This window comes from Mytilus galloprovincialis, chromosome 2 (assembly GCF_965363235.1).
Source record: "Mytilus galloprovincialis chromosome 2, xbMytGall1.hap1.1, whole genome shotgun sequence".
Lineage (NCBI taxonomy): Eukaryota > Metazoa > Mollusca > Bivalvia > Mytilida > Mytilidae > Mytilus > Mytilus galloprovincialis.
In genome coordinates, this window is record NC_134839.1 from 109,881,538 (window position 1) to 109,895,833 (window position 14,296).

The window sequence follows — 14,296 nt, forward strand, 5'->3', positions numbered from 1 at the left end:
TCCGGTTTACAAAGGGTATTTTAACAAAGACTTTGAATGGAAAAATATGGGACTTTCATTTTCGGCCGGAATGGACAGGAAACCGGTTTATTCAGGGTCCGGTTTAATCAGGTTTGACTGTAGTTGCATTATTTGTGAAAATAAAGAAAGACACTTTTAGCTTCTTTAATTGACCCTTCAAAATTGAGAAAAACAAATAACCCTTCGAAATTGCAGTAATATGTTTACACTTTAAAAGCATCTCACATGCATTATCATCATTTATCACTGATAAAGGAAATTTAGACTGTGACCATGAATATGTATATTTTTAGATATACTGTTCCCAGCTGTCACGTTGTATTTGGTTACTTATATAGGGAATCATTGAAGCGTGACTGAAGCGGGCCCCCTCTTACATTGTAGGTCAGTCAGTGGGCCCCCACTTGTGTAGATTTCTGGATCCGTCACTGCTGTATAAAATATTTTTCTGCTTTTTCTTTCTTTTACATATATCTTCTAGTGTTTATATTCATTTACCATGCATAGATTTATTTTTTCATCTGCTTTGATTTATTTAGTAATTGATCGCCAAACCCGGAATTATCCTTATCCGCTTCCGGAATCGTATCCGATATTGTAAAATTTTGTCTTCAAGGCCGCCATTGTTATGTGTTTACAATGTTGTTTTTGTCAATCAGATACGATTTTACTCGAATTTATACAATATTTGTCGGCGATTTTCTGTATAAAGCTAGCGGTTGAACAAAATGAATATCGCTGTCATAAATAATAATGATAAAAATAAGTTTTTAGCTCGTTTAATTGGAGACTTTGGTGAACATGGTGAAAAGGTTTGCAAAGTAATTTCTTATTTTCTTTCAAGTGGAAGGCAACTACGTCGGGCGAAATTCCGTTTGCAAAAGTGGAAGGTCGAGGACCTCGGACCACCGCTAATTTACACACATGCCTCTAAATTGAAAAGCTACGAAAATTTCTTTTTCTAATTTGAAATTGCCGCCAACAGCATGAACAGTTGAACTTATTATATAATAGACTACTGACGTAGTTGTACTCGTATTGATGACAAACAATATCCCTACGACTTTTGCCATTTGGGAAATCTAAACTACTTGTCTTAAGAGATTTTCGGCAATTAAATAGTTCATACAATTGTTCTTTGACATCTTGGCTAGAAGCACAAGTCATAATGAACTGCACAAGGATTCTTAATAAGCACTACTTCCTATGTGTAACTTCAAAACTTTTGGATAAATCGACGATCATTTAAGGTTTTTCTGGTTATATTTTTTGTAATCCAGAATAAAAAGTATTAAAAAAGTGTTCAATTAGTTACATATAACATAGTAGGGAGCTAGGTAATAACAATGGCAAGTATTTCAGCATTTATTGGGTAGAACACAAATCTAGGGTGCTCGCATAATGCAGCTTAACTGCATAAAAATATATGTGTATTATTTTCAAATCTTTATTAATTTATTTATCAGTGAAGGACCTTTTTTATTTTACAGGTTTTTGATTCTATTTGACTGAAACGATTTCTAAATACTTGTGGAGTATGGTTTGTGTTTGTTTATATACAGGAAAGAATGAATAAAATCAAACTGCTAGTTTGGTATGAAACATCCATTACTGCTGAAAAACATGGGTCATCATTATATAAAACATCAATTCTAACTGTAGTACTTACATCATATTTATTATCCCAGAAAGTGAGAAAGTTTCACTGTTTCCTGAAAAAGAACATAATTTTAGTTAGTTAATGATAGGCACTGTCTTAAACTTGCATTGAAGTGAGAGTTTCTTTTTGCTCCATGTTGAAAGTCTTACGTAATGTGACTACGAGAAGAACAGCTATACAAACGCTGTTCCTTTCCTTTTTGTGAGTTTTTTTGCAATACAAAACTTAAAATGACACTGGACTGACAATAGGAGGCACAGACCAGAAAATTTAATGGCCATACATTGTTGTAAGGTATGCATACAAATTCTGAGACAAAGTAAAAAAAAAAAACTACCAAGAGGCAAAAAGAAAAAAAACCTGTAAATTACCACTACACAGAAAATTGCTTAAATATTTATTACTTTCTTTAAGAGTTTTGAATAGTACTAAAAACCTACAAATCACTGATCTTTTCACATACAGACGATAATTTATATTTTCTAACAAATACTACCATAATTAAGATCTGTTAGTTTCCTTTTGGTTTGGAGCTTTCCTATCTGTAGATGCATTGTATTCCTACAGTCTTCTATCTGTAATGCCACTGGTATTGTTTTATTGACCTTTGGTAAAGTTACACAACATATCACACCATCACAAGTTGAAGTCACAGAACAAATCATCCAGCTTGGTAAAACTGGCAGAACCAAACTACAACCTACAAAAAAATTATTTCAAGGTAAATAAAGGCAACAGTAGTATACCGTTGTTCAAAACTCATAAATCAATAGAAAAAAACAAATTTGGGTTACAAACTTTAACTGAGGGAAGCCTATCAATATAACAGGAGAACAACGACACAACATTAAAATGTATAAACACACACAGAAACGGACTAAGCATTAGACAAAATCTGATGAGAATAACAAATATAACATCAAACCCAAATACATGAATTTGGGATAGAAAAGTACCGTGACACGTCTTATAGTAATGTGAATTCACACTCAAAAATAGGAGAAAACAAACGACACAACGGAAACACAATGTTAAAATGTAACACACACAGAAACGAACTATATTATAATAATGGCCATATTCCTGACTTGGTACAGGACATTTTTAAAAAAAAAAATGGAGGGTTGAACCTGGTTTTGTGGCATGCCAAACCTTGCACTTGTCAATGTTAAATATAACATTAAAATGACAACATAACATTACAGGACTACAATACAAATAAATAGGAGAACATATTAGACAAAGAAACACATGAATAATAGCTAACAAAAGGCATCAGGTTTAAAATTCAATACGCCAGAAACGCGCCTCGTCCACACAAGACTTACCAGTCACGCCCAGATATAAAAGTTCGAAAGTCAAAACAAGTACAAAGTTGTACAGCACTGAGGATCAAAAGTTCAAAAAGGTTGTGCCAAATACGGCTAGGGTGTTCTGCTTGGGATAAGAACATCCTTATTATTTAGAATAATTTATGCTAAGGCAAACAGTAAATTTTATCAAATGAATATAAAAGATATAAAAGATAAAACTGAAGTATTAACTATTTACAGAAAACAAAACCTGGATACATTACATAAACCAACACAAAAAAAAAAGACACACCCGATTTAGTCAAGGCCTCAATGCAAAATGTGAAAAAAGTGACGTCACATACGAAGTGGTGAAAGGCACAAAAATTATGTCACATTTAATATTCTGAAACAGCACAAAAATGATGCACATTTGAATGACTATAACTATTTCTCAAAAATAAGATAGAATTAGGATTGATTTAAGATTATATTTGCACTAAATACTGATATTACATTTAATAAGAATGCACATTGCAATACTTATTAATAGCAAACGAGGGACGAAAGATACCTGAGGGACAGCCAAACTCATAAATTGAAGATAAACTGACAACGCCATGGCTAATTAAACAAGAAGGGGGGGTGGTGACCCCCAGGTACTTTATGTACATTTGATTTGATTTGTTTTATTGTCCCATACAAGAATACATATGGTTTAGGGTTGATGATGTTAACCGTTTACAAGTTTTCAAACAAGAGGGGGTGGGGTGACCCCCTCAGGACTTCCCTTTTATTTCATTTCATTTGTTTCATTGTCCCTTACAAAAAAATATATGGTTTAGGGGTGGGGATGTTGACCGTTTACAAGTTTTCAAACAAGAGGGGGTGGGGTGACCCCCTCGGGACTTCCCTTTTATTTCATTTTATTTGTTTTATTGTCCCCTACAAGAATATATATGGTTTAGGGGTGGGGATCTGGACTGTTTACAAGATAATAGCACATTCTCAAATTGAACGGGGTAAGGGTGACCCCCAGGAACTCCCCTTTAATTTCATTTGATTAGTTTTATTGTCCTATACAAGAATATATATGGTTTAGGGGTGGGGATGTTGACCGTTTACAAGTTTTCAAACAAGAGGGGTGGGCTGACCCCCTAGGAACTTCCCTTTAATATCATTTCATTTGTTTTATTGTCCCCTACAAGAATATATATGGTTTAGGGGTGGGGATCTGGACCGTTTACAAGATAATAGCACATTCTGAAATTGAACGGGGTGGGGATGACCCCCGGGGACTTCCCTTTAATTTCATTTGATTTGTTTTATCGTCCCATTCAAGAATATATATGGTTTAGGGGTGGGGATGTTGACCGTTTACAAGTTTTCAAACAAGAGGGGGTGGGGTGACCCCCTAGGAACTTCCATTTTATATCATTTCATTTGTTTTATTGTCCCCTACAAAAATATATATGGTTTAGGGGTGGGGATCTGGACCGTTTACAAGATAATAGCACATTCTCAAATTGAACGGGGTGGGGATGACCCCCGGGGACTTCCCTTTAATTTCATTTGATTTGTTTTATCGTCCCATTCAAGAATATATACGGTTTAGGGGTGGGGATCTGAACCGTTTACAAGATAAAAGCATATTCTCAAATTTAAGAGGGTGGGGATGACCCCCTAGGGACTCCCCCTATATTTCATGTGATTTGTTTCATTGTCCTATAATCATTTCTGAAGACTGCATGTGTCTATCACTTACAGTTTTCAAGTTATATTCATTTGAAAATTTTAGAAAATAAAATCCCATAGGGTTCTATAGTAAACCCCTCCCTCCTTTCTACCTCCAAAAATACCCCTTAATAGACCCCAATGCACAAACGAAAGATTGATGGCTCACCTAGACATATTAGTCTACCATTCTATGAAACCCTAAGTAAATCTGACAAGCGGTTTTAGAGAAACGTTGCGGACAAGTTCATTTTTAAAAGTGGCGAAAGAAAAAGAAGAAAAAGAAGAAGAAGAAGAATAATAAAAATAATAAGAACTGAGCAAAAACAATAAGTCTCCAAACTTTGTTTGAGAGACTTAAAAATGAAAAAGACAAACAGACAAACAATAGTACACATGACACAACATAGAAAACTAAAGAATAAGCAACACGAACCCCATCTCTAAAATAGTTCTGATCTATTTACACTGGCAATTATCTTTTTCATTTTAAAAGCAATGAAATTTTTAGGCCGCAAAATGTTTTGGTAATAAAATTGAACTAAGGTGTAGAAGACAACAGTAGGAATGATGTCTGGAAATAATTTTCTCAATATCAAGATGTAAATCATTCCTAACATTTAATAAGATTCTTCCTCTTATTATAAGACTACTTATCGTCCTGCCCTACGCCCATATTATCCTGCTCAGTAGCTTCATAATTCATGTATCACGGATTGGAGACGATAGCTTGCATTATCAGTGACGTCACAATGTGAGAGAAGTCATCAGCAACCTCACATAGAGATGTTATCAAGCTTGCTTTCGCCAAGTGTTAAACTGTTTTAGGGAGGGGGAAACAACCAGTAATCAAACGATAAATAGATAATCAGGTTTTCTTCGCATAGATATCGTAAAATATTAGCCGCTTGACACAATGAGAAGCTCACTTGCCCAAAAAGTTCACATTGTGGCTCACAGCTGATATTTTTCGATATAAATGTGTAGAAAACCCAATAATCTATACATATCCATTTCTGATTCCAAACCAAATTAACTGTTTGACTGACAGATGAATCAAACACATTATACCACTCTACTTAAAAGTGTAGCTCTAGTTCATAACCTAAACATGGTGCATTGTTCTATTTTTATGTGAGTATCATCAAAGTTTCAAGATTTCCTGAACAAATTTTAATTCATGAAAGAACTAGATGTGTCAAAGTAATAGGTATGGCTCCGTCCCAAAAAGTTGAAAAATCTGCAATTTCAATATAAACACATGTAGACACAAACATGATGGTAGTCTCACCTATCAAAAATCAGCTCAAAATCTGGAGGGTATAGAAAAAAATCTGCATAACTGTGATTTTCAATAATTTATCAAAGTCCAAAGCCTCTAATTTCAGAAAAAACTAGCGGAGAAGAACAAAACTAAACTTGACCTGTAACTCATCATGGTTAACTCACATACCAAAAATCAGCCCAATATCTGAAGGCATTTAGAAAAAAAGTCCGTATAACTGTGATTTTCAACAATTTCTTAAAGTACAATGGCTGTAATTTCGGCAAAAATTAGTGGAGCGGAACGAAACTTAAACTTGACCTGTAACTCATCATGGTTAACTCACATACTAAAAATCAGCCAAAAATCTGAAGGTGTTTAGAAAAAAACTCTGTATAATGGTTTGTTGCGGAATGAAGGAATGACGGAATTTCGGAATTTCGGAATTTTCAGAATTACGGAATTTCGGACAAGGGTAAAACTATATGGCACTGACAACCTCATTGCGGGGGGACATACAAATAAACTTGAAACAACCGGTTTATATTAAAAAAATAGTTTTACCTGCTGTGTGGTCAATATCAAAATCTGTGAAAATTTCTGTACAAGTTTGGTCTGTTACAAATTTTCTTATTCCCCACTCCTGCAATATATATTCAACAGACCACTGTGGTAGTAGGTCAAAGTTCACTGGCAAACTGTTGCTAGAAAGCCATGAGTCAAGGTCAAATCCTGTAAGGTAAAAATAAATATATACAACATTAACATCAGTTTGCATATTTACAATTTTACATTTTAAGGTATATGGAAAATCTGGATTCAGAATATTTTTTTTTTATATCTAATAATTAGGGATCAGGAATAGATTACCTTAGTTGTATAATTTGAAAAAACTTAAGCAATTTTGGGTCCTCAACTTGCTACTTAATTATTTGGCCTTTTAAAAAGATTTTGATTTGAGCATCACTGAAGTCTTTTGTAGACCAAACACTCATCTGGAACAAACATGAAATTTCAATCCTAGTATCTATGATGAGTTGTATTACTAGTAGTAAAGCTATCCTTGTATGCATTTATTACCTGGAACTGGGAAATCACTTTTCCATTCACATGCAGATTTTGGAAGTTTATGGTCTTTGAAGATATGGACAGTATGATAACATGGTACAGAAACATCAGCATCTAAACAAACACTCATTGTCATATCTATCATGATGTTACCCTCTGTCTCAAGATCATACAAGGTCAATCTGAAATAGATACAATGTATATGTCAATCTGAAATAGATACAATGTATATGTCAATCTGAAATAGATACAATGTATACACTCAGGGTCATATCTATTATGATGTTACCCTCTGTCTAGAATCTGAAATCAACAACAGTAAAAACAGATATATGTTTTGTTCTTATATTTTTGTCCTCATTTCTGTTTTGGCATAAAGAATATTATAATATCTGACTCATTATCATACCAGCCTTTACTGGTACCCCTTACTTTTGTTTAGGCAAAAAGAGTAATTATAATATCTGACTTATAATCTTACCTGACTCTGACTAATCCAAACAGCCACATCTCTACTGGTGTCCCCCACTGGAAGATTGGGTATAAAGAGTAATTATAATATCTGACTAATAATCTTACCTGACTCTGACTAATCCAAACAGCCACATCTCTACTGGTGTTCCCCACTGGAAGTTTGGGTATAAAGAGTAATTATAATATCTGACTAATAATCTTACCTGACTCTGACTAATCCAAACAGCCACATCTCTACAGGTGTTCCCCACTGGAAGTTTGGGTATAAAGAGTAATCATAATATCTGACTAATAATCTTACCTGACTCTGACTAATCCAAACAGCCACATCTCTACTGGTGTTCCCCACTGGAAGTTTGGGTATAAAGAGTAATTATAATATCTGACTTATAATCTTACCTGACTCTGACTAATCCAAACAGCCACATCTCTACTGGTGTCCCCCACTGGAAGTTTGGGTATAAAGAGTAATTATAATATCTGACTAATAATCTTACCTGACTCTGACTAATCCAAACAGCCACATCTCTACTGGTGTTCCCCACTGGAAGTTTGGGTATAAAGAGTAATCATAATATCGGACTTATAATCTTACCTGACTCTGACTAATCCAAACAGCCACATCTCTACAGGTGTTCCCCACTGGAAGTTTGGGTATAAAGAGTAATTATAATATCTGACTTATAATCTTACCTGACTCTGACTAATCCAAACAGCCACATCTCTACTGGTGTCCTCCACTGGAAGTTTGGGTATAAAGAGTAATTATAATATCTGACTTATAATCTTACCTGACTCTGACTAATCCAAACAGCCACATCTCTACTGGTGTTCCCCACTGGAAGTTTGGGTATAAAGAGTAATTACATGTATAATATCTGACTTATAATCTTACCTGACTCTGACTAATCCAAACAGCCACATCTCTACAGGTGTCCCCCACTGGAAGTTTGGGTATAAAGAGTAATCATAATATCGGACTTATAATCTTACCTGACTCTGACTAATCCAAACAGCCACATCTCTACTGGTGTCCCCCACTGGAAGTTTGGGTATAAAGAGTAATTACATGTATAATATCTGACTTATAATCTTACCTGACTCTGACTAATCCAAACAGCCACATCTCTACTGGTGTTCCCCACTGGAAGTTTGGGTATAAAGAGTAATTACATGTATAATATCTGACTTATAATCTTACCTGACTCTGACTAATCCAAACAGCCACATCTCTACTGGTGTCCTCCACTGGAAGTTTGGGTATAAAGAGTAATCATAATATCTGACTTATAATCTTACCTGACTCTGACTAATCCAAACAGCCACATCTCTACTGGTGTTCCCCACTGGAAGTTTGGGTATAAAGAGTAATTACATGTATAATATCTGACTTATAATCTTACCTGACTCTGACTAATCCAAACAGCCACATCTCTACTGGTGTTCCCCACTGGAAGTTTGGGTATAAAGAGTAATTACATGTATAATATCTGACTTATAATCTTACCTGACTCTGACTAATCCAAACAGCCACATCTCTACTGGTGTTCCCCACTGGAAGTTTGGGTATAAAGAGTAATTACATGTATAATATCTGACTTATAATCTTACCTGACTCTGACTAATCCAAACAGCCACATCTCTACAGGTGTCCCCCACTGGAAGTTTGGGTATAAAGAGTAATCATAATATCGGACTTATAATCTTACCTGACTCTGACTAATCCAAACAGCCACATCTCTACTGGTGTCCCCCACTGGAAGTTTGGGTATAAAGAGTAATTACATGTATAATATCTGACTTATAATCTTACCTGACTCTGACTAATCCAAACAGCCACATCTCTACTGGTGTTCCCCACTGGAAGTTTGGGTATAAAGAGTAATTACATGTATAATATCTGACTTATAATCTTACCTGACTCTGACTAATCCAAACAGCCACATCTCTACTGGTGTCCCCCATTGGAAGTTTGGGTATAAAGAGTAATTATAATATCTGACTTATAATCTTACCTGACTCTGACTAATCCAAACAGCCACATCTCTACAGGTGTTCCCCACTGGAAGTTTGGGTATAAAGAGTAATTATAATATCTGACTTATAATCTTACCTGACTCTGACTAATCCAAACAGCCACATCTCTACTGGTGTTCCCCACTGGAAGTTTGGGTATAAAGAGTAATTATAATATCTGACTTATAATCTTACCTGACTCTGACTAATCCAAACAGCCACATCTCTACAGGTGTCCCCCACTGGAAGTTTGGGTATAAAGAGTAATCATAATATCGGACTTATAATCTTACCTGACTCTGACTAATCCAAACAGCCACATCTCTACTGGTGTTCCCCACTGGAAGTTTGGGTATAAAGAGTAATTATAATATCTGACTAATAATCTTACCTGACTCTGACTAATACAAACAGCCACATCTCTACTGGTGTTCCCCACTGGAAGTTTGGGTATAAAGAGTAATTACATGTATAATATCTGACTTATAATCTTACCTGACTCTGACTAATCCAAACAGCCACATCTCTACTGGTGTTCCCCACTGGAAGATTGGGTATAAAGAGTAATTATAATATCTGACTAATAATCTTACCTGACTCTGACTAATCCAAACAGCCACATCTCTACTGGTGTCCTCCACTGGAAGTTTGGGTATAAAGAGTAATTATAATATCTGACTAATAATCTTACCTGACTCTGACTAATCCAAACAGCCACATCTCTACTGGTGTTCCCCACTGGAAGTTTGGGTATAAAGAGTAATTATAATATCTGACTAATAATCTTACCTGACTCTGACTAATCCAAACAGCCACATCTCTACTGGTGTTCCCCACTGGAAGTTTGGGTATAAAGAGTAATTATAATATCTGACTAATAATCTTACCTGACTCTGACTAATCCAAACAGCCACATCTCTACTGGTGTTCCCCACTGGAAGTTTGGGTATAAAGAGTAATTATAATATCTGACTAATAATCTTACCTGACTCTGACTAATCCAAACAGCCACATCTCTACTGGTGTCCCCCACTGGAAGTTTGGGTATAAAGAGTAATTATAATATCTGACTAATAATCTTACCTGACTCTGACTAATCCAAACAGCCACATCTCTACTGGTGTTCCCCACTGGAAGTTTGGGTATAAAGAGTAATTATAATATCTGACTAATAATCTTACCTGACTCTGACTAATCCAAACAGCCACATCTCTACAGGTGTCCCCCACTGGAAGTTTGGGTATAAAGAGTAATTATAATATCTGACTTATAATCTTACCTGACTCTGACTAATCCAAACAGCCACATCTCTACTGGTGTCCCCCACTGGAAGTTTGGGTATAAAGAGTAATTATAATATCTGACTTATAATCTTACCTGACTCTGACTAATCCAAACAGCCACATCTCTACTGGTGTCCCCCACTGGAAGATTGGGTATAAAGAGTAATCATAATATCTGACTAATAATCTTACCTGACTCTGACTAATCCAAACAGCCACATCTCTACTGGTGTTCCCCACTGGAAGTTTGGGTATAAAGAGTAATCATAATATCTGACTAATAATCTTACCTGACTCTGACTAATCCAAACAGCCACATCTCTACTGGTGTTCCCCACTGGAAGTTTGGGTATAAAGAGTAATCATAATATCTGACTAATAATCTTACCTGACTCTGACTAATCCAAACAGCCACATCTCTACTGGTGTTCCCCACTGGAAGTTTGGGTATAAAGAGTAATTATAATATCTGACTAATAATCTTACCTGACTCTGACTAATCCAAACAGCCACATCTCTACTGGTGTTCCCCACTGGAAGTTTGGGTATAAAGAGTAATTATAATATCTGACTAATAATCTTACCTGACTCTGACTAATCCAAACAGCCACATCTCTACTGGTGTCCCCCACTGGAAGTTTGGGTATAAAGAGTAATCATAATATCTGACTAATAATCTTACCTGACTCTGACTAATCCAAACAGCCACATCTCTACTGGTGTTCCCCACTGGAAGTTTGGGTATAAAGAGTAATTACATGTATAATATCTGACTAATAATCTTACCTGACTCTGACTAATCCAAACAGCCACATCTCTACAGGTGTTCCCCACTGGAAGTTTGGGTATAAAGAGTAATCATAATATCTGACTTATAATCTTACCTGACTCTGACTAATCCAAACAGCCACATCTCTACTGGTGTCCCCCACTGGAAGTTTGGGTATAAAGAGTAATTATAATATCTGACTTATAATCTTACCTGACTCTGACTAATCCAAACAGCCACATCTCTACTGGTGTCCCCCACTGGAAGTTTGGGTATAAAGAGTAATTACATGTATAATATCTGACTTATAATCTTACCTGACTCTGACTAATCCAAACAGCCACATCTCTACTGGTGTCCCCCACTGGAAGTTTGGGTATAAAGAGTAATTATAATATCTGACTTATAATCTTACCTGACTCTGACTAATCCAAACAGCCACATCTCTACAGGTGTTCCCCACTGGAAGTTTGGGTATAAAGAGTAATTATAATATCTGACTTATAATCTTACCTGACTCTGACTAATCCAAACAGCCACATCTCTACTGGTGTTCCCCACTGGAAGTTTGGGTATAAAGAGTAATCATAATATCTGACTAATAATCTTACCTGACTCTGACTAATCCAAACAGCCACATCTCTACTGGTGTCCCCCACTGGAAGTTTGGGTATAAAGAGTAATTATAATATCTGACTAATAATCTTACCTGACTCTGACTAATCCAAACAGCCACATCTCTACTGGTGTTCCCCACTGGAAGTTTGGGTATAAAGAGTAATTATAATATCTGACTAATAATCTTACCTGACTCTGACTAATCCAAACAGCCACATCTCTACAGGTGTTCCCCACTGGAAGTTTGGGTATAAAGAGTAATTATAATATCTGACTAATAATCTTACCTGACTCTGACTAATCCAAACAGCCACATCTCTACTGGTGTTCCCCACTGGAAGTTTGGGTATAAAGAGTAATTATAATATCTGACTTATAATCTTACCTGACTCTGACTAATCCAAACAGCCACATCTCTACTGGTGTCCCCCACTGGAAGTTTGGGTATAAAGAGTAATCATAATATCTGACTTATAATCTTACCTGACTCTGACTAATCCAAACAGCCACATCTCTACTGGTGTTCCCCACTGGAAGTTTGGGTATAAAGAGTAATTATAATATCTGACTTATAATCTTACCTGACTCTGACTAATCCAAACAGCCACATCTCTACAGGTGTTCCCCACTGGAAGTTTGGGTATAAAGAGTAATTATAATATCTGACTTATAATCTTACCTGACTCTGACTAATCCAAACAGCCACATCTCTACTGGTGTCCTCCACTGGAAGTTTGGGTATAAAGAGTAATTATAATATCTGACTTATAATCTTACCTGACTCTGACTAATCCAAACAGCCACATCTCTACTGGTGTTCCCCACTGGAAGTTTGGGTATAAAGAGTAATTACATGTATAATATCTGACTTATAATCTTACCTGACTCTGACTAATCCAAACAGCCACATCTCTACAGGTGTTCCCCACTGGAAGTTTGGGTATAAAGAGTAATTACATGTATAATATCTGACTAATAATCTTACCTGACTCTGACTAATCCAAACAGCCACATCTCTACTGGTGTTCCCCACTGGAAGTTTGGGTATAAAGAGTAATCATAATATCGGACTTATAATCTTACCTGACTCTGACTAATCCAAACAGCCACATCTCTACTGGTGTTCCCCACTGGAAGTTTGGGTATAAAGAGTAATTATAATATCTGACTTATAATCTTACCTGACTCTGACTAATCCAAACAGCCACATCTCTACTGGTGTTCCCCACTGGAAGTTTGGGTATAAAGAGTAATTATAATATCTGACTTATAATCTTACCTGACTCTGACTAATCCAAACAGCCACATCTCTACAGGTGTTCCCCACTGGAAGTTTGGGTATAAAGAGTAATTATAATATCTGACTTATAATCTTACCTGACTCTGACTAATCCAAACAGCCACATCTCTACTGGTGTCCTCCACTGGAAGTTTGGGTATAAAGAGTAATTATAATATCTGACTTATAATCTTACCTGACTCTGACTAATCCAAACAGCCACATCTCTACTGGTGTCCCCCACTGGAAGTTTGGGTATAAAGAGTAATCATAATATCGGACTTATAATCTTACCTGACTCTGACTAATCCAAACAGCCACATCTCTACTGGTGTCCCCCACTGGAAGTTTGGGTATAAAGAGTAATTATAATATCTGACTTATAATCTTACCTGACTCTGACTAATCCAAACAGCCACATCTCTACTGGTGTTCCCCACTGGAAGTTTGGGTATAAAGAGTAATTATAATATCTGACTAATAATCTTACCTGACTCTGACTAATCCAAACAGCCACATCTCTACTGGTGTTCCCCACTGGAAGTTTGGGTATAAAGAGTAATCATAATATCTGACTAATAATCTTACCTGACTCTGACTAATCCAAACAGCCACATCTCTACTGGTGTCCCCCACTGGAAGTTTGGGTATAAAGAGTAATCATAATATCTGACTAATAATCTTACCTGACTCTGACTAATCCAAACAGCCACATCTCTACTGGTGTTCCCCACTGGAAGTTTGGGTATAAAGAGTAATTATAATATCTGACTAATAATCTTACCTGACTCTGACTAATCCAAACAGCCACATCTCTA

The 14,296-nt window shown here is 36.1% G+C and overlaps 1 protein-coding gene across 1 annotated transcript in view; it reads right to left on the reverse strand.

Annotated features, from left to right (window-relative positions):
• Nucleotides 1-14,296, reverse strand: part of LOC143065355 (uncharacterized) — a 179,438-nt gene that overhangs the window by 57,512 nt on the left and 107,630 nt on the right. Inside the window, exons 87-90 of the mRNA XM_076238886.1 lie at nucleotides 7,052-7,221; nucleotides 6,536-6,703; nucleotides 2,178-2,381; nucleotides 1,691-1,733 (exon numbers count right to left, since the gene is read on the reverse strand). Of these exons, the coding sequence (XP_076095001.1) occupies nucleotides 1,691-1,733; nucleotides 2,178-2,381; nucleotides 6,536-6,703; nucleotides 7,052-7,221 (585 nt within the window). The remainder of the gene's footprint in view (nucleotides 1-1,690; nucleotides 1,734-2,177; nucleotides 2,382-6,535; nucleotides 6,704-7,051; nucleotides 7,222-14,296) is intronic.